General features: G+C 47.7%; 1 protein-coding gene across 1 annotated transcript in view; it reads right to left on the reverse strand.

The window, feature by feature from the left end:
* The window catches only part of Sdk1 (sidekick cell adhesion molecule 1), a 960116-nt gene that overhangs the window by 198273 nt on the left and 740796 nt on the right, over positions 1 to 21047 (reverse strand). The window contains exon 17 of the mRNA XM_036172523.1: positions 15856 to 16037. Coding sequence (XP_036028416.1) covers positions 15856 to 16037 — 182 coding nt within the window. The remainder of the gene's footprint in view (positions 1 to 15855; positions 16038 to 21047) is intronic.

The raw sequence follows: 21047 nt of genomic DNA on the forward strand, positions 1-21047 counted from the left end.
CCCAGAAGGAATTTGGATCTACCAATGTAGTAACCTTGCCCATAAAGGAAGCAGGTTGGTAGGACAGTGTCGTGATTTGAATGGGATGTCCCTTGTGAGTCTCTGCCATTTGAATGGTCCCCAGATGGTAGCTTATTTAGAGAGGATTAGGAGCTGTAGTCTTGCTGAAGGAAGCATGTCCCTGGGGTTGGGCTTAGGGGTTTCTAGTTAGCTCTCTCTGCTTCCTGTTTGTGGATGGAGATGTGAGCTCTCAACGGCTGCTCCAGCACCACGCCTGACTCGCCTGCTGCCACACTGCCCACCCACTCTGGTGATGGATCCTAACCCTCTGGGACCACAAGCAAACCCTCCCTTCTCTACGTGGCCTTGGTATACTCTTAGTTACCAAGCAACGGAAGACTAACTAAGATGACAGGATGACACTCTGAATGACACAGACAGGGTTCTAGATGCCGCTGCCTCCTGAGACTCCAGGCTGCTTTGTTTTTGGAGAAGCCTAAGGTCTACCCTCGACCACGTGCCCACAGTCTCGCATTTCCTCACTGTCCCCTATGTTTCTGTTGAATGTGCTCTGTGGGGCGTGTGTGTGTGTGTGTGTGTGTGTGTGTGTGTATTGTGTCTGTGTACGCATGTGTTCACGTGAGTGCAGATGCATGTGTTTATATGCCAGTGGATTTCACTGGGACCTGGAACTGGCTGAGTAGGCTAGGCTGGCTGGCCAGTGAGTCCCAGGGGACCCACCTGTCTCCACCTCCCCAGTGTTGCCATTACAGGCATTGTGTCTCCAAGATGGCTTTTTTAAGATATACCTTCTGGGGATGGAACTCAGGTGCTCCTGCTTGCCCAGTGGGCACTTTACCGACGGAGCCATCTCCCCAGGTCCCTCCTCTGAGCCTTTCTGCATTTCTCTCCATCTCCTGTCAGAAGTGATGGTTTGAATCTTCTCAACAGGGAGGCAGATCAAAGCCAGGGAACAAGGTTGACAGAAAGAGCTCCTTGCTTGACTTGAAAGGAGTCAGTCTGTCCTTGGTCACTTCTCCTGAAGTGCCAAATGGACATGTGCACACCTTTGCTGGTTTACCTTGGTGCAGGCAGCTTAACCCACCTCTGCACCAAATCGATCCACAACTGTGAACCGGATCTTGGGAACCTGGGGTTTGGGGAAACAGCCATGGCCTCTCCTGGTAGCACCACTTCTCTGTAGACCACAGTCCAGGAGCAGTGTGTGTGTGTGTGTGTGTGTGTCCACTTTTCTGTAGTCACAGTCCAGGAGTAGTGTGTGTGTGTGTGTGTGTGTGTGTGTGTCCACTTCTCTGTAGTCACAGTCCAGGAGTAGTGTGTGTGTGTGTGTGTGTGTGTGTGTGTGTGTGTGTGTGTGTGTGTCCACTTCTCTGTAGTCACAGTCCAGGAGCAGTGTGTGTGTGTGTGTGTGTGTGTGTGTGTGTATGTGTGTGTGTGTGGTGGGCTGTGGCTTGGCCAGTCCTCTAGTGGTAGAGGTTCTCCTTAGAGCTGTCAGTCAAGGCTGAGGTTGTAGTCCCGTGGAATGGCTTTCCTCTACTCTGGGCCTCTGAAGGGGGTCCTCCAAGTTACAGCATGTCCCGGAGTCAACCAGAGGTGGAATGAAACACAACTGGCTAGGCCCTGCCTCAGAGGCACAGATTCTGGTAGCTCTGGCCAAAAAATGCAGATTTAAGAAGCACCTAGGGCAGCGTATCTCAACCTGTGGGTGGCGTGGTGGTGGGGGGGCGCGTGGTCAAATGATCTTTTCACAGGGCTCAAATATCAGATATCCTGCATACCAGATATTCACATTATAATAATAGCAAATTACAATTATGAAGTAGCGACAAAATAATTTTATGGTGGGGGGTCACCACAGAGGAACTGTATCAAAGCATTGCGGTGTTAGGAAGGCTGTGAACCACTACTCTAGTGAGTCACTGGTCTGTGGACCATCTTTGAGGATACTGTCTGAGGCCCTTGTCCCAATTATTTTCTACCACGCCTCCCTCTTTTCTGCCTTCCTCTCTTCCTGTTTCCTTCTCCCCTTCTCCCTCTCTCTTATATCCTATCTCTAGATACAGCCAAACTACATAACAGAGAAAACCCACATGCCTCCCCATTCCTGAGCAGGCCCGCCAACCGCTCCCTGCAGGACCTTCGATGACAACACCAGCTTGGACACTCCCTGCAGGTCATGTGAGCCATGTTGTTTTTGCCCTTGATCTAGCCTGTAAGTCAGGTGACAACACGGGAAGATAATCCAAAGCTCATCTGAGACCCCTCCAGTCAGTGCTGGCTGTCACTCAGAGCCCTTCATTTTCATCTGTGTTGGTCTACACCAGTGGTGGACGTAGTTTAAAAACAATGGTCAAAGCTACTTGTCCAGCATGCACGAGGCCCTGGGTTCAAAAATGGGATGAAAAATGTCTTTCATGCTCCTGAGTTTGAACACATGGTCCCCAGAGGCTGGTTCTGTTTGGGGAAGTTGTGCAAGCATTATGGGATGGAGCCTCCATGGAAGAAATGGCCACTAGGGGTGGGCTGGAGGTTTGTGGCCAGGCCCACTTCCTATTCCCTTCATTTCCTGCTCTGCCAAGATGTGAACAAGGAGACTCTGTTCCTTTCGCCACAACTGAGAGCCACTCTGCTGCCATGATGGACCGTATCTCCTCAAACCACGGGCCTGACAGGATTTTCCCTTAAGTCACTTGTTGGTCACACCAGTGACACAGCATGGGAGGAGGAAGGGAAAAAGGAAGAAAGGCAGGGACAAAAGGCTAATAAAAGAAACCTCGGGCTGGAGAGATGCCTCGGTGGGTGACAGTGCTTGAGGCTCTTGCCAGAAAACCTGGTTCAGTTCCCAGCATTCCTATCAGGTGGATCACAACAGTCTGGAACTCCAGCTCTGGAGTTCCAGTGCCCTCTTCTGGCCTCCATGGGTATTGCACTCATGCACAGACTCACCCACCCACACACATATACACATAATTAAAAAAATATTTAAAAAATGAAGGACAGCTGGGCTGACATGAATCTCCATGACTTGGGCACAAGATGAGTGACAGAAAGTTCCAGTCACACCATGGAGGAGAAAGTTGAGAGGCTTTGTGGGCAGGAGAACAGGCCTCAGGCCTCTGTAGGAAGAAGGCAGACCTCTGCATCCTGCTCATCTTCTTCTATGAGACCTGCCACTTAGCTCGGCAGTACAGAGGAGCCCTTGGAGATGTGGCAGCACTGGCTGAATTCAGCACAGGGTGAAATTATGGCTCACTGTCCAATGTGATTTTTATATTCTAATGCACCCAGTATATTATTAAGATAACACTACCTCATCTGTTACAGATAAACCATGAGATTGTAGGTATTAATAGGATAAAATATCCTCATTTCTTCTGTCATTACCCTCAAGAGCAAGGTCAGTTCTCCTGTTGGGGACTGTGGTACATACAATTCTTATTGTTGGTGTTTGCTTGTTTATCTCTGAGACAGAACCTCATGTAGCCTAGGCTAGCCTTGAACTTACTATGTATCCAAGGATGACCTTGGATTTCTGATCCTCCTGCCTCTGTAGGTTTGAACCACTATGCCTGTCCTACACCGTGCTGGGGATGGAACTCAGAGCTTTTTGCATGCTAGGCAAGCGCTCTACTGAGTCACAGCCTCAGCCCATCACACGTTATTCTTTGGGGAGCAGCAGACCACATAGTCAGCATTTCGGGGGACGAAAGTCTCTGAACTCAGGCTCCTGCATGGGGCTGTGTTCTATGAGGATCCCTTCTGGAAGGCAGGATGTCATCTCCTCTGTCTGGCTCAGGTCCCACTCTGCCCAGGGATGACTCTCCTCATTCTGATTCTGTTCAAGGTAAGAGCTCATTCGAGCTCCACTGCAGAAAGCGGCTAGCCAGGAACTGCTTCTGGCAGTTTTGCGATCCCATTCAGGGTGGTGTGGGCATCTGCCACAATGGCATGCCCTTTATTCCCTGCCCTAAAAGGATCCAATTTATAACACCAGGGACAGAGGTATCCATCTGACCTTAATGTGGATTCGAGTGCATCTGTGTCTCCTAGTACCCTGGCTGAATGAAATGCATATGCCTTTCAGACAGGAGACGGGAGCTCATTAAACGCAAGAATTACTGGCTGCCCGCTAGCAGGCGGATGTACACATTACAGTCTATTCGCTGGCTGTTACCGTTAATTCCAGGTCATTCTGGGCTACAGCTGGGCTCCTGCCTTGTTTGTTTCTGCCAGTTTCCAATACACCCGCATGTTCACACTTCATTAAACATCTCAAGCACATCACAAGGGCAACAAATCTCTCACAAATACTCTTGAGCATCTTTGTTTTTACAGGCTTTATAAGGACATAACACTTTACAAGTTCTGTGTGTCTCTTTCTAAACTTATTTTTCCTCAATTCTTAATGAAGCTCCCCTCTTCCTTCAGGTTAGCTTTCTTAGTGCCAAAAGGTGTTGCCTAGGCCACTGGGGAGGAAACCACAGCAGTGGACCCTGCATGTTACAGTACCAACCTGCCAAACAAGATGTCCTCGTTGGTACAACAGTGGCATGGTTCTTCCTGGACTGCGGTTCGCTCTAAGGGAGGGAATCACACCTGGTACTGTGAGCCTGGTCAAATCCCAGAGCTGGGGAAATTATAGGCCTAAGGAGGAACCTGCTTATGGTCACTGTGGCATACAGGGTGGCATGTGTGTACACATACAAAATAATAATCCCATGTAAAGTGAAGAGTGACTACATGTAAGATTCACCCAGAGATGATGGGAAGATGGAACCCCTGGTGGATAACGTGGCCGGTAACAAGCCACAATGGAGCAGGACAAGGAACTACTTCCCAGACACAACCTTGAAAATGAGAAACAGGAGAACAGCATCCTAATTTTTTTTTTTTTTAAGATTTATTTAGAGGCTGGAAAGATGGCTCAGTGGTTAAGAGCACCATATACTTCTGTATACTTAAGTATACAGAAGAGGGCGCCAGATCTCATTGCAGATGGTTGTGAGCCACCATGTGGATACTGGGAATTGAACTGAGGACCTCTGGAAGAGCAGTTGGTGCTCTTAACCACTGAGCCATCTCTCCAGCCCAGCCCTAATTTTCCCTGGTGTGCTCTGTTTGACTCTATACTGTGAAGATGACAAGTTCAGGTAAGAGAGGCAATGACAGAATCGTGGTGTGTGTGTGTGTGTGTGTGTGTGTGTGTGTGTGTGTGTGTGTACAACTTTCCTACTGCTGACCTGATGAATGAGCATCATTTCTTAGTGGTACAGCTACTGTTAAGTTACTATGCTCCAGTACATACATGCCATGTTCATACAAGTGACCCTACCTAAACTCAGTGGATCACAACACAAGTCATGACAGTTGTAGTGGGATGGGGGTGTATCGGGAAGAAGTGGTCTGGAAGGAGCAGGAGAGGGGAAAAGAGGGCAATGGGGTGAGTCTAGTCAACATATGAAATTGTCAAAGGACATGTTATAAAATATGAAGGAAGTGGCATGCTTCAAGCTTCCCATCTTGGTTAGGGTTTTCTATTTCTGTGATAAAACACCATGACCATAAATCACTCAAGGTTTGTTTCATTCACACTGTAGTCCATCATCAAAGGAAGTCTGGACAGGAAACCAAGGAAGGCAGGAACCCTGAACCAGGAACTGAAGCAGAGGCTGGAGGAGTGCTGCTTACTGGCTTGCTCCCCTGACTTGCACAGTTTGATTTCTTACGTACCTCAGGTCCACCTGCCCAGGGTGGCACTGCCCGAAATGGGTTAGCGCCTCACAACCAATCATCAGTTAAGAAAACATCATCTATAGACTTGTCTTGAGGCAAACCCTACAGAAATGTTTTCTTATGATTCCCTCTTCCCAGGTGACCCTGCTTTGTGTCAAGTTGACATAAAAGCTTCCTTACAGTTCATTGTGTGACCCACTCTCCACGCCAGCCTTGTGCTGAGCTGCATTCCCACACACACTTGCTTCCTGGTACATTTGGGACCAGGCCGCCGCCTTAAGCTCTCTGCAACACTGAGCAGTGCATCTCCTGGTCACACACACAGCCTCCAGGGATACACCTGTAGGGGGATTTCAGCTGAGCGTGGGAAGAAAGGCTCTGAACTCCTGCTCCTGTGTGGGGTGGAGTCTAGGAGCAAGGCTCTGGGAGGCTGTACTTTGTGAAGGCAGGATGTAGAGCATACCCACTCTTGGTAACAATTTCTATTCTAGTTTCTTTCTGCTGCTGAGATGAAACACTCCAAACAGAAACAACTTAGGGGAAAAGGTTTTACTTCACCTTATACTTTCAGGTCTCACAGTCCACCAGGGAAGAAGCTTGAGGCAGGAATTTGAAACAGAAGTCGTGGAGGAATGCTAACATACAGGTTTGTGCTCAGCTAGATTCATATGAACTTTTTCATGTGACTGGGTGCTTTCATTTGCATGTACAACTATGTAGTACACGTGTGCATTGCCCTCAAAGGCCAGGCAGGGCATTGAATCCACTAGGACTGGAGTTACAGATGGTTGTGAACTACCACGTGGATGCTGGGAATTGAATCGAGGCCCTCTTGAAGAGCACCCAGTGCTCTTAAGCACTGAGTCATCTCTCCAGCCCTCAGGCAGCTTTCTTTATACAGCTCAGATGACCCACCTTGCTAAGAATGTGTGCTCCCACATCAATCACCAATGAAAACCAATCTCTCACAGACACGACAACAGGTCAATCTGATGCAGGAAATTCTTCAGTTGACAATTCTTCAATTGAGAATCTCTTCCTAGGTGACTCTAAATTGTATCAAACCAATCACAAAACATAACCAGGATATTCTACTCCTGTGGGTTTGAAACACAATTATATTCACTGTTAAACTGTGACCTTCCCTTCCATGCTTGTCCCCAAGATCTCATGTTAATATGACAATATAGAACACAACTTTTAAAGTCCTGTTCTCTAAAAATTCCAATGCTTTAAATGCCCTAGGTCTCTCTAGAAACTCAAAATCGCTTAACTTTGGGCTCTTATAAAATCAAACACAAATCACACTTGGTGGCAGTGCTCAAACCTCCCTGCCCTTAAATTCTTGAGATAGCAAGAAGAGCCAGGTTGGAGGGCAGGCATGGGCTTGAACACAGAGGCTGCCTTGGCACAGTGGAGCAGTGTAATACAAACCAACAGTGTCTAGTCTCAATCAGCCATCCTTTATGCTTTGCTTGTTGATGTGTCAGGAGCTGCACTTGGACTTGAGGACAGAGATACAAAGGAGACCACTCAGACACAGTCCTTCCCAGAGTTCCTAGGCTGGAAGGAAACGTATCTATAAACCATACAATGAAGTGACAGACACAATAAGTGGAGTTCACCATTCCTGTGGGTTTTGCACCCGAAGCTGAAGGACAAGCTGAAGACTAGCTACTCTCCTTACAAGGTCAGCTGCAGGATATGGATGCTGGAACCCACGCTCCAAACCCTCTCCATACTCTGTGCCGAAGCTTAGGGGCCCTGCCCACACCTGTATTTGACTTATAGCTAGGTATAGTTACCACCCAAATCGTGATGAATCCTAACTCCAGTGGGAGCATTTTTCAAACGAGTTGGCAGTCAAATCAGATGGACACCAACACTGCTCAAAATTGTCATTCTTTAAACTTAGGGTACAAATGATTGGTGGATCAGGAAATCAATTCAGTGGCCTCAGTACTCGTGTGTGTGTGTGTGTGTGTGTGTGTGTGTGTGTGTGTGTGTGTGTGTGTGTGTTTATGTATAATGAGTCTGAAGTCCACATTAGGTGTATTCCTCAGTCATTCTCATCTTATTTATTTATTTAGATGGGACCTCACTGTGTATTGCTGGCTGGCCTCGACTCTCTGTACAGACCAGGGTGGCTTTGAACTCACAGAGATCTGCCTGCCTTTGCCTCTGCTTCTCGAGTGCTGGGGTTTAAGGTTTGTGCCACCACCATACCTAACTTTGCATCTTATTTTTGAGCCAGGGTTCCCCCGCTCCCAGAACCTGGAGCTCCTGCTTCAGGCAGAATGGCTGTCTAGCAAGCCCCAGGGATCCCCCGCCCCCATCTCTGCCTCTCCAGCTCTGGGATTATCGGTGTATACCAACATGCCTGGCTTTTTTGTGTGTAGGTGCAGGGGGTTTGAACTCAGGTCCTTTACCCATGGAGTCATTTCTTTAGCATAGCAGCAGCATCTCTAAAGAGACTGAGCAGAACAAAACTGGACAGAAACTATCAAAGAGCCTGCCTGGTGAAGTAACTGTTTTTGTTTCATGCATGTGGTACATGTACGTGTGTCTGGCTGTGTATGTGAGAGTGTATGGATATGGGCTTGTGTGTGTATAGAACAGATTTCTTATTGTACATTGCAGTGAAAAATTTCCAGTGGCCATTCACTGCACAGCCACCTGTCATGTGAGTGTGAGGGAGAAGACATCTGTTTCCTTTTTATTTCATATACAAGCTACAGAGAAAACCTGAGAGCCATTTCCACCAGGCTTGATATGTGCGGAATGTAAAAAAACCAACAGCAAATTCTAGCAGTAGCAGAGCATTCCAGTAAAGACCTAGTCTGGAAGGCGAGCGGAGAGACTTTTACGTTCTAGTCTTTTCCAGCGTTTTGTAGCTACATGATCTGGGGGAACGACAGTCATCTCTCTGAGCTTCTGTTTATTATTCTGCAAAACAGGGAGGCACGTGGTCTCAGGGTCTATTAATAGATGGTAAATGAAATCAGGTAACGAGCAGAAAAGCACAGCCAAGATAAGGGATGCCCGTACAGTGTCTGCCCTGAAAACACTGAGCGAGCCTCTCTGTCCCTGCAAACTCCAGGACACCGCATTAAGCCCTCACCCAGTAGATTAGCCTGCTTGGATTTTAGTGTTTTGGGTAAAGTTGCAAGATTCGGGAACGCTGTGCTGTTGAGAAGGGAGAGCCTGAGGTTAGAGCATCTCCAGGATTGGGAAACAAATCTTTTGTGCAATGTCATTTAATGCCACCGTGAGAATTTCCCAAGAGGGGATCAGAATGGGGCTTTGCAAACGAGTGTTCATTTATAATCCTTACTTTAGAAAACCTTTCAAAGCCCAAGTGAGCACTTAGGAGCTTTGCTAATGTTCTCAAAATGTGGATAACCAAATGTTTTTTTTTTTCTCCATTTCTTTTAAAATATAAAATATTTCTCCTTCATTACGAGGTAATGTTCTGAGACTAGAATGGCTCATGATAGCACAAACATACCTGTTTTGAAAAGAAAAATGATAAAAGAAATAAAAGCAGGGGAAACATTGGTACACTCCAAGTGGTGATTTATGGTATAATTTGTCTTTGGACCCTTGATAGAAAAATCAACATCTGCGTCTTAATGGATGTGTTTTTTAAAATGGATAGAAGGAGTCTGGTAATCTACATGAGTTTGTCTGGGGATATAACTGTAATCTATTACATTTGTATGGATGTATATTTATATGTATACATATATATTATCATGTATAATGTATGTGCACATATGAGTGTATGTGTGTGAGTATGAATGTGTGTATGCCATGGCACATGTGTGGAACACACACACATATATACACACATATATATATTATAATATGTAATGAATGTGCATGTGTGTGTATGAGGGTGTGCATGCCATGGCATAAGTGATATGTGTAGAATATCTCTCTCTCTCTCTCTATATATATATATATATAGTATATGTATATATGTATATACATATATAGTGTGCATTTGTGAGTATGTGTTTGTGTGAGTACTGGTGTGTGCATGTCATAGCACATGTGTGGAAGTAAGAAGACAACCTGGGTATCAGTCATTGCCTCTCACCTCCATTGTGCATTGCTGCTTGAATACCACTGGCCACTTCTTCTGCCTCTGCCTCTCACCTCTTGGCACAAGCGCACTGAGATTAGAGATACTCGTGCTACCGTGTCTGGCTTTTCTGGGGGCCCTGGGGGTCTGAATTCAGGATGTCAGGCTTATGCAACGAGCACCTCACCTACTTCATCATCGGCCTAGACCCCCCACCTTATTTTTTTTGAGGCAGGGTCTCTCACTAAACCTGGAACTCACTGATTTGGCTGCACTGGCTGGCCAGCAAACCCCTTGGCCCTTCCTGTACCCACCTCCCTAGTGGTGGGACTTCAGTTGTGTGTCACCATGGCCGGCTTCTTATGTGGCTTCTGGGAATCCAAGCTCAGGCTTGGACCTTGACCCACTGAACCATCTTCCCAGATGTTGTATTACATTCATGTGTGTGAATCCAAGTCACACACACACACACACACACACACACACACACACACACACTCTCACTGAGAACCTTATTGTTACATCCCTTCCCCAGTCTTTCAAGGCTGTTGAGCCATTCCAAACATCACCATGGTGGAGAAGCCAAACGCCGAGTCAGCGTCACTCACGCAGGGCCCTCAGTTGGCTTTTGATGACTCGGTCCTTTCCCTCTCCTTCTACACGATTAGAAAGTTGCTGAAGCAGACAGTGGCAGAAGAGAAATGCTTCTAATCACACCAAGCATTTCAAAGACCACAGAAGCAGCGACACATGGCGCTTCCTCCCCTCTCTGGAAACCAAGAGTGTTATTGATTTCTGGGAGCGCTATGAAATGCGAGTGACTTTCCACCATCTTTGGGTCATCATGATGGAAATCTGACAGGCAGCTCTTGGTGTGCTGTGGTTCCAGGGCCCTACACTTCCACAGAGCAGCCAACCTTCCCTCTGACCCCTTGGAAAGTTCACTTGGCTCAAACCATATCAGAGCAGCGATGCTCAATTTGTAAGTTAATACGTCCTGTTTAAAATGCTTCCAGCAGAGAAGGTCAGGGAGGCACAGCTGTGAAATCTATTAGATGAGATTGATGGAGAAGGTATCAGGGGTGGTGGATGGAAGCCGGACAGGGGGCGTTATGGAAGTTAGAAAGTTCTCTGGCAATCCTGTGTGCTTAGGGCACACCAGTCTAGGTCTTGAACCCGCTAAGAAGGGGCAGTAGAGAAGGCTTGGTGAATAAAGTTTCTCCTGTGAGTGTGAGGATCAGAATTTGGTTCCCCAAGACCCACATAATAAAAATCCAGGCACGTGTGGTGACCTCCTGCAAACCCAGCACCCAGGAGGCCAGGACAGGTGGTCCCTAGGACAAGCTGGCTAGCTAGACTAGGCGGACTTGGTGAGCTCCAGATTCAGCCAGAGATCCTGCTCAGTAAATAAGGTGGAGAGCAATTAGGGAAGACATCGGAAGTCAAATTCCAAACACAAACACAAGCGAACCCCCCATCCTGGACTCACACACATTTGAATATGCATACACACATGCATACACACGACATACACATAGACATGCAAAGGGGAAAAAAAAAAAAACACAGCGAGCCAGATGGGCACAGCACACTCTGTACCATGCAACCCGACATAATTCAGTAACAGAAGAGCCTGGGGTATGTGGCAGGTGAGTGGTGGATTCAATTACTTCAGGGCGCGGCACCATACTGGGTTCCACTTGGGGTGGGAATAACTTGCTTACCTTCCCTAAGGGGCTTCATTGAGGAAACACATGTTTGAGATTTAAAAAAAAAACATGCATGTTCAAGCAGGAGCTGGGGGAGGGGGAGGGGCCCCGACAGTGAGTTGTTGTTGTACTTGGCTGCAGGTGCCAGCAGGCAGCTTGGAAGCACCCCACCCCTTTTTTCTCCTTGAGATCTTACCAGAGTCCCCACATCAGCAAATGGCCACATAAGCTACATGTACTTTCCCCAGTGACCCCTGTAGAGTGCAGGATGCTTTCCTGACCCTTTCTGAAGGGAGAGGGAGCCAGGCCCTGATGGGCTGAAACTCTACCCTCCCCAGCTAAGCGTCCCTGGCCTCCTTCAGTGTCTCCAGATTGACTGCTGAATTATGTTTCTATACATGCCCATGATTTCCCAAATGAAGCTGACAATTAATTTTATGAGTTATTCTTTTCTCTTTTAATATGCAAGCATTTTAATTTCCCCCAATTTCTGCCTGGAGGACCTACTCCAGGCCTTTTCAGCACACAGCGCCAGCAGCTGTAGGACACTCCAGGGACACTAAGTGACCTCCAGCTGCAACGGAAACATGCCTCATCTATTACCCACACAACCCTCCTGTGTCTAGGACTAAGCTCCAGGGTCTGCAGGGCAGGCCAAGTAGAAGTCATGACTAAGAGGGGCTGTGCACTTGAAGTCGCTGCTCATTCCAACACAGGTGACCCCGCCCACGCTGTGACCCCACCCACGCTGCAACCCTGTCCCCCAACCCATGCCCCACCCCCTACCATGCCGAGCAGGTTCATATCTAGAAACTATATAGCCCACAGGGGTGACCCATCACTAGAAGTCACCTTGGCAAAGGAGCAGAAGCTGCTAGTGGCCCCTCTAGCAGCCATCCCCCTGCCTCCGTAAGTTACAGAATCGCACCCCTGCACCAGTGGAAAGACCACGCTTCCAGCTACACCTGCACAGGGATGGCTCCCAGCTCCAAAGAGGAGTTGAAATGGCAAGGGAGTTTTCTATTTTATAGTCTTTGTGCTTATGTGCGTGAGAGATGCATGTGTGTGTGATATGTGTGGCAGTGTACATGTGGGTGTGCGTTGAGAGTGCTGGCGTGCATGTGGAGGTCAGAGGACAACCTTAGGGACCTGTTCTCACCTTCCATCTCTGCCTCTCCGGGGCTGGGGTTACAATCACATGCCAGCATAGCTGGCTTTTTTTTTTTTTTTTTTTTTTACATGAGTTCTGGAAATCTAGTTTATATCTTTATCAATGGAACTGCCTCCCCGGCACACACGTGGTCTGATTAGAAAGAACAATGTACCACCTGAACATACACCCGAGTCCCTTCTCACTGCCCACCTGAGAGCAGGGAGAATCTGTCACTTTCCAGGCAGATTATTGTTCTTTGGACTGTCCATGTAGCTGCTTTCTTTAGACCCCTCCCTTCTCGCCTGTGCTGGCTCTTTTTATGCCTACCTGACAGGCACACGCTAGATCATCTGGAAAGAGGGACTCTCAACTGAGGGCATGCCTCCATAAGAGTTGCCTGTGGTGCACTTTCTTAATTGGTGATTTATGTGGGTGGTGCCATGCCTGGGCTGGTGGGTCCCAGATGCTATAAGAAAGAACACTAAGCAAGCCTGAGGAGCAAGCCAGTAAGCAGCACCCCTCCCTGGCCTCGGCATCAGCTCCTGCCTCCAGGTTCCTGCCCCGAATTTAATAAAACCCGACTTCCTTCAGTGACAGAGTAGGACCTGAGAGGTGTAAGCAGAAATCAACCCTTCCCTCCCCAAGTTGCTTTAGGCTGTGGTGACTTTTATCACAACAGTAGAGATCCTAAGTAAGACGCCTTCCAACTCAGCATTTCCAACTTGTCACTCCCTCTTAAACCTAGCATGGCTCCCAGGTGCCAAGTATATACCAGCCAAAGTCTCCAGCCTCAGCACCCTTTTTAATTAGGCCTTGATTTCTCTGGCTGTACACAGAACTCAAGTGCTCCGGCAACAGAGTGAGGAGCCAGCTAACAGTAATAGGGTATAACCCACAGCCATGTTCACAGTTTTATAAAGATTTGCTTTATTTTTAATGATGTGCATGTGTGTGCATGTATGTGCATTTGCATGTGGGTGACATGCACGCTGAGGCCAGAAGAAGGTGCCAGATCCCTGGAGCTGGAGTTACAGGCAGTTTTAAGTTGCCCAACATGAGTACTGTAAGCACTCCTAACCACTGGGCCATCTCTGTAGCCACCATGTCAGCCATTTTGAGTGTTTCCAAGTTTACTGTTGATTTATTAAACAGAGTGATTAAAGTAAGCAATTACTGTCCAGGCTGTCCGCTGTTTGCCTCTTCAAATGGGTGGTCAGGAATCCCTTGCAGATGGACAAGCCCTGCCTGGCTGTCCAGCATTTCAATATTTCTGCTACTTGCTGGGCAAGCAGCTCTGACTGTTTTTAATTTATAAAGGAGGATTTATGGACTCTCAGATGACAACCGACAGCCAATCAATAAGGGCTGATAATAACAGCATGTAATATCAAGGAACATTAGGTCTGAGGCAGGATTTGGGGAGAGAAGTGGGCAGTTAGAAACCTTATCATTTGAAAAAAGGTCACGGGCCCTGGTAGCAATAAAAATGCCTAAGCAAATAAAACCACACCTGTGAACTGAGAACCTCATAAATTGCTGCAGGGAAAGAAAGGCTTGGAGACCTCAGGAGGGGAAATTGTGTCCCCCGGCCAGGATATGGGTTGCTGTAGGACCAATGTGGTCATTAAGAAAGAGTCCATTTATTACTGTTTAGGACAACAATGACATGTGCACTTGGCGAATATCACCCAGCTGCCTGGGCTGCAACTAGAATCTTCCAGAAAGCAGAGGAGGAGTTACTCTCCCTCTAAACCCTGGGGCTGAGTCTTAGCACGTATGTTGAGGACCTACTGGCTTTCTGACATTCTGCCTGATTATTTCTTTAAGGGGTGGGGAAGCTTTGATTGATCTTACATTGTTGGCTTGTATAATAATAAAAAAGAAAAAAGAAAAGCACAAACCCGTGAATTCCATTTCTAATAACCATATTGCATAAACTAAAGCAGTATTGTGACTGGTTCTTTGCTTCACAAGGCAACCATATCAGCATGGTGAACTATACTGACCCATTAACCAAGAACACAATTGCAGTCCACTGAGGAAGGTATGAATTCACAGGCCTTCCCGAGATGCCATATATGATCAGACGTTAGACACAAAGTTAACCTGTAAGCTCCACCTGCCCCAGGACCAGGTAACTTCCTTGGATTCTGGGAGATGGAGGTCTTGGAAACTAACAACAAAGCCTCATGGAGAAGCCTATGGGCTTTGCCCATATAAGCCTGGCCAACACGTGTCTTGGCACCACTTACCTGGAAAATTTCCAAGTGATGTCCTGACCAAAGTTTCATCTTGGTTGCTATTTAATATTTTTAATAAAAAGCTTGCTTAAATTTAGCCAAAATGGTAGAACTGGTTTTTCTTGCAAATTCCAGGATTAACACAGACCCTCCCAAGACTCCATATATAATGTGCATAGATTCTTCTGTCTCCAGCTTCCAGAGGAACAAACGTTGCTGGGACAGTACGCTTCTCCTTAGCAGTGATGCTGTGGTTTAGGAGTAAGCAAGGAGAGGAAATCCCATTGACTTACTTATGGTTAGATTTTCCCATAAGGCTCTTGGAGACTGAAGCTCCCAGAGAAATAATACACATGTCGAGTTAAGCCTTCTACAAGGCTGGATGGCTGATTAGAATGTCGGTGGTTTTGGAGAGTTGGAATGTTACAGGTCCAAAGTCAAATCACCTTGGGCTCTCTTTAGCCCTCAAAAACAGCATTCTGGCCCAGCTCCATGGGTGACCTAACATCTTTCAGTCGGCTTTTGCTATATACAAAAAAGCCCCTTAGCTTCCACCGATTCAGTCTGAGAATGTCATCAGACATCATCTGAGGCCTATAACAGTGACATTCTGGCTTTGCTCTGAGCTTTCCACCAAGGTATTTGAAAAGTGTCTTGATTTGTGACTTTCTCTGTCCTGTGACTAACACGATCTCACTTCTACAGTGGAGCATAGCTTTGGGGACAATCTGAGTCTGTGTTGCTTGTCTATGGTCACTCTTATTTGGTCCAGAATAAACAAGCTCTTATCCATTCTGAGGTAAGACCTGTGTTTTTGTTGACACTCCGCTAGAGAGGTGCACATTCCAATCAGACCTGGCCGACCTCCATCCCCAGTTTCCCATAGAGGTTCCCCATCCCCTTGTAGCTCACCTCCTTGTAAGGTGTACTCGGTCACCGCCCTGCTGAAGACACCCAGGCCTGCGCCATTGTAGGCAGCCACCTGGATCTCGTACTGGGTCCAGATGATGAGGTCGGTGACCAGGCAGTAGTTCACCTCTGGGCTGCTGATGTTCCTCTGCTGGTGCTCCCCGGGCAGGCCAGCCAGGCGGTACCTGTGGCAGAGAGGAAGCATGAGGGCTGGGACACCACCCATGGTGGACTGCGATCACCTGGGGAGGATGACAGAGGTAACTAGGTATGAACTAGGCTTTGAGCTAGGCCTGGCCACAGCTTGCCTTGGTCAGGGACTTCATACCTGCTATACTCTGATGTCATGGTGGCTGTAAACTGCAGGCAAAGTGGAACAGGCTTTTCAACTCTGTATGGTCCTGGGGGAAGTTCTGTTGTTTTGGTTGCTGTTGCTTGGAGGTAGAGCCTTGACAATGTAGCCCAGGCTGGCCTAGAACTTACCTTGTACCTCAGCCTTTCAAGTGCTGGGACCACAAGTGTGTACCACTCCACCAGCCTCAGTTTTTGTTTTTTTTTTTTTTTTTTTTTTTTTGAGAAAATGTGATAGAAATGTCCCCAAACAAGAGAGACTAGCTAATGTCAAGCTTAAAAACTGCACTGTCATTTGAGACTTGGACTGCCCCAGCTGCTGGAAGGAGGATGTGGGGATACTGGAAGCTGGGGGAACCCAATGATGCCTCCCTTCCTCCCTCTGCCCCTCTCTCCCTCCCTCCTTCCTTCCTTTTGAGACAGTGTCTTGCTTGGACCCATGATCCTCCTGCCTCAGCTTCCTGAACACCTGAATTGCACAGATGAGTATCATCATGTTCTAAAAATTCTGCATTTCAAGTGTAAACTGCTGAGTATGTACAGTGACTAGGAATCAAGATTTCAAAACCGATCGCCATCAGGGATGGAGAGAAAGGTTGCCTTTTGAGGCTGCAATGTGGGAAGAAAACAGGAAGCCAATGGACTGTGTGCTCCTGGTCTCTGTTTCCATTTCAGAATAATCTACATTGGTTCAGAGATATCCCAGACCTAAGTAGCTTTTAAAACTTCTAAAGGGCTAGCCCATGGCTAAGTACGACCAATCGCTTTTTTGGGGGACCTTTGTGAGTTCTTGGGTAATATGTCCTTTAGTGCCCTGAAGCAGGAATTTTAAGTTGTTCTTATTAACAAGATGGCTCACACAAACCAGCTCTGAGGGGGGAAAAAGGCATGAATTAGTGAACGGCTTTTGTACTGCGGAAGGTCTTCTCCTGCATTATTTTGATTAGCAAATGTTTTTCCATGATTCTGTTTATAGAAGTTAATGTACTGAAGTAGCTCAGTTAATTCACACAGCTTTTCTGGATCAGTTCCCCTGGGGAAAATGAGAGGCACGTACAGTCATCCTGTGGCTTCTCAAAGCATCCAGTTTATAGCCCTGAAGTTGCTCTCGCCTCTGCAAATGCGGCTTTGTGTGATACCCAGAGAGGGGAAATGATTGGCAAGGCATCCTCAAACAGAGAGGCAGCTGTAAATCTGCTAACTTCTTACAGCAGGCTGCAGTCACCAGGCTCTTCCCAGATGCCGCCCTATCTGACAGAGCAGAGGGAAGGGACACACCCAGGACAGGAACTCCCAGACCAGCAAGGTCACCTTGACTGGGAAAAAACCCAAGACTGGGAAGTGCAGGTGTTTCTGTATACTATGACTTCCCTAAGAGATATACAAATGAGGAGGTGGAGAGAGGCCATAGAAGTTTCTTCTCACAATCCAGTACTTTCTGAGGACACTCTTCCTGTCTTAGGGACCATTTGTGCTTAGTGAGGCCCATTTGGTAGGAAACAGAAACGATGAAGGACAGAGAGCATTAAAAGTAGGAAGGTCAAAACGAGCCTTTCTCTATGCTAGGTCTTGGTTGGAAGTGTCCTCCCAAACAACTGTGAATGTGTGCTCTGAGAAAGACCTGCACTTTCTGTTGAGCCCTTCAAGGAAAGGTGAAGGATTATAACTTCAGTGTATGGGGAGGTTGGCGTGTTGCAGGTCTAAAGTCTAATTAAAATTACTCTCTGTCTTCAGCCCCTTGATAGTCGTTCCTTGCCTACCTCTATGTCTGAATTAACATCCTTGTGATTAACTGGCAAAACCTGAAATGAATCAACATAATAGGCCACTAGCTTCCACCAACCAAAAGGTTGAGAGTGCTGTTAGCTAGCACCGGAGGTCGACAGTGCCTTGATTTATGACTTTCTTTGTTCTTCGCCTATAAAACTTGAAGGACCTGTCATCAATGTTGGAACACAGAATTTGAGGTGACCTGAATCTGTGTTTTTGGGCCATGGTCACTTCCAGTTGGTTTCAGAATAAGCTCTCTTACCTGTTCGAGGTGGAGCTGTGTTTTGAGGTGGACACAGTCTTGTGTTTAAATCTCAATTCCCACCTGGTGGGATGGAATGGGAGGGGTTTCCTCCAGCTAATCAGTGGATTCACAGTTGGCTGGGAGTTGGTGGGAAGCAGGGCGGGACTGTTGGAGAAGGTGGGTCAGTATGGCTGAACCTTTGAAGTGTATACTTCATGCCTGGCTCCTTCCATAGTCTTTCTGCTTCATGGCTTCCACAGATCAGCGTTTCCCTCCCTCAGGCCTTTCCACTCTTCCCCCCACAAGCCCAGGAGTAACAGAGCCAAGTGACTATGGAAGGAGTCCTTGGAAACCATCAGCCAAAATAAGCCCCTCAGGGGCAGGCTAGAAACACAGGGGACACAAAGCGGACCTGAGGGGCAGAGACAGACGTTCCTCACCCTGGGATCTAGTTTGTGTTTCCTACTGACAGACAGTCTAGAACAACCAGCAGATAAAGCCCTAAGTGCCTAGAGACACAGCCTCAGACAAGGCTGTCAAAGCAATGAGCTGAGGGTGGGGCTCAGGTGACAGAAGGCATGGCTGAAAACAGTAGGCCCTGGCTCAGCCCCAGCACTGGGTAAACTGCATATGGTGGTGCCTATTTGGGACCTAGCACTTGGGAGGTGGCAGCAGGAAAAGCAGAAGATCAAGGGCCTCCTTGGTTACATAACAAGTTTGAGGCTAACCTGGGCTACATGAGCTTCTGCCTCAATACCAACCAGCCAACCAAAGCAGGAAACGACAACGAACAACCATGCTTACATGGGGTCAAGACACTTGCAGCTCCGAGTGTTGGTTACTGTGTCGGCACTCCCTGTCTCTCCTTAACCTGAACAGTAAGCCCAGCAAACTGCAAGGGTGGCAGTGACTAGCGGAAACGCTTCCATTGAAACTGAGGCTTTGCTTAATCCTGAAATCTCTGACCCTCACTGTAATGTGTCCTATGAGATATGTAACCCAGAGAGCCCCGTGGATATACACCTCCTCTGTAAGCACACCTAGCTGCCCCTATATGTTGGGATTATCCACCATCATTTCCCTGTATGAGTCTGTCTAAATACCACCCCCCCCCATCCCTTTAAGATAAGGGCAAGGAAATGTTGAATTATTGTTGTGATTTGTGTGTACCTGGTCTATGTGTGTTCATAAGTGTGTGTGCATGCATGCACACCTGTGTGCAATGTATGTGAGGTCACTATTAGCCTTCCTCTCTCTTTCATAGAGATCTCTCACTGAACCTGGAGCTCATCCATTTGGCTTAGGCTGGCTGGTAAATGAACCTCAGAGATCCCCTTGTCTTGCCCCTACCCCAGCCTCAGCCCTGGCTAACTGGCGTGTGCTGGCATGCCCAGCTTTTTATGTGGGTGATAAGGACTCACACTCAGGCACTCACACTTGCACAGCCTCTTGCCCACTGACCCATTTCCCCAGGCCCCAAGTAGATGTTGCTTTGCAGCTTCCTGGGAGAAACTGCAAAACCACCCTTGGAAATGGCTGGCGCTGGGGAGCCCTTCACTCCCCAACCCACTTTCCAAGGAAAAGCTATGAAATTAGCATTGTGGGGACACAAAGCCTGTCCCAGTCACACAGTCTCCTCAGCCACTCAATCAAGGAACTGTAGGATTCACTTGAGAATAGAACAGGCAGGGAGGGCCACTCTGGCCTGGACTCTAGGTGTCCTGGTGATGCACACTGGATGTCTGAGAAGGTCAAGATGAGGGAGGACTCCTTTCTGGGAGGCTCTGTTACCCTGGAGACAGGCTCAGCCAGAACGGATGAGTTTTTATCCAGAAATAAACAGGAGCACTTTTTTTTTTTTAAAGGACATAACCCTGAACGCCTCTCAGAGAAACATACTGCCTATTATTATAAATATTTTATCACTGAGCGAGCATCCTAACTACTTCTTACGGTGTGAGGCACCAAGGTGATTTATTTCCCATTTGCTCCCATGCATTGTGTGTGTTGGATCCGACACAGAGCCTGTGCCCTGGAGGGTTCTTGCTCGCAAACAGCGATCTGCAAGCTAGAGCCTTGCTCAGAAACATTTGCAGGCAAATGCATCTTGGTACGGGTCTTTAATTTCCACACACTTTGATATTTCAGGCCTGGGGTGGTGTGCCCTCATTTTTTCAGGGCTTCCTTGGACTTAGGCTGTCAACATCACAGATGCCCTCTTCCCTACTCCAATCCAATAGCACTGTCACCAAGAATCCTTTAAGAACAGTAATCCCCAAAAATAGAGAGATGCGCAGTCCACCATGCGGCCTCATAACATCAGGCGGTTTTATTATTAGGCTCTGCGCCCTGAGCGTGTTCAGTGGGACGAACATCACAGCCCCTACTTGACAGGCTCTGCCTCGGGAAACCTCCTTCTGCTGCTGAGAAAGGCGGTGGTTGTGAGGAGGGCAAGCTAATTATTTCCATTAGTTGACGGGTGTGGACACCAGGGATGGCTAAGGTTGGAGGAAAAGCACAGCCACGGGCTACAGGGACCCTTAGTGTAAGCAGCAGGAGAACGGGTAGGAAGGTCAGGCCACTGGCTACGGCCACCAGCTGGCACAGAGCCCAGGGCCACTGCTACAGGATAACATGACTGTCTCCTTCCGACCTTTTGTAAATGGAGGATGACAGCTGGGGGCAGAGATATGGTGAGCATGGGCATTGACTTCCTGTAAGCTCTGCTAGACAGAAAAGGCTGGGCTTCCGGTTAAAGGAGAATCATGGGCTGCAGGGAACCTTAAGGGCAGCAGGGAACTGGCTGTGATCTGCAGCTCTGGCTCACTCA

The sequence above is a fragment of the Onychomys torridus genome, chromosome 22 (assembly GCF_903995425.1).
Source record: "Onychomys torridus chromosome 22, mOncTor1.1, whole genome shotgun sequence".
NCBI lineage: Eukaryota > Metazoa > Chordata > Mammalia > Rodentia > Cricetidae > Onychomys > Onychomys torridus.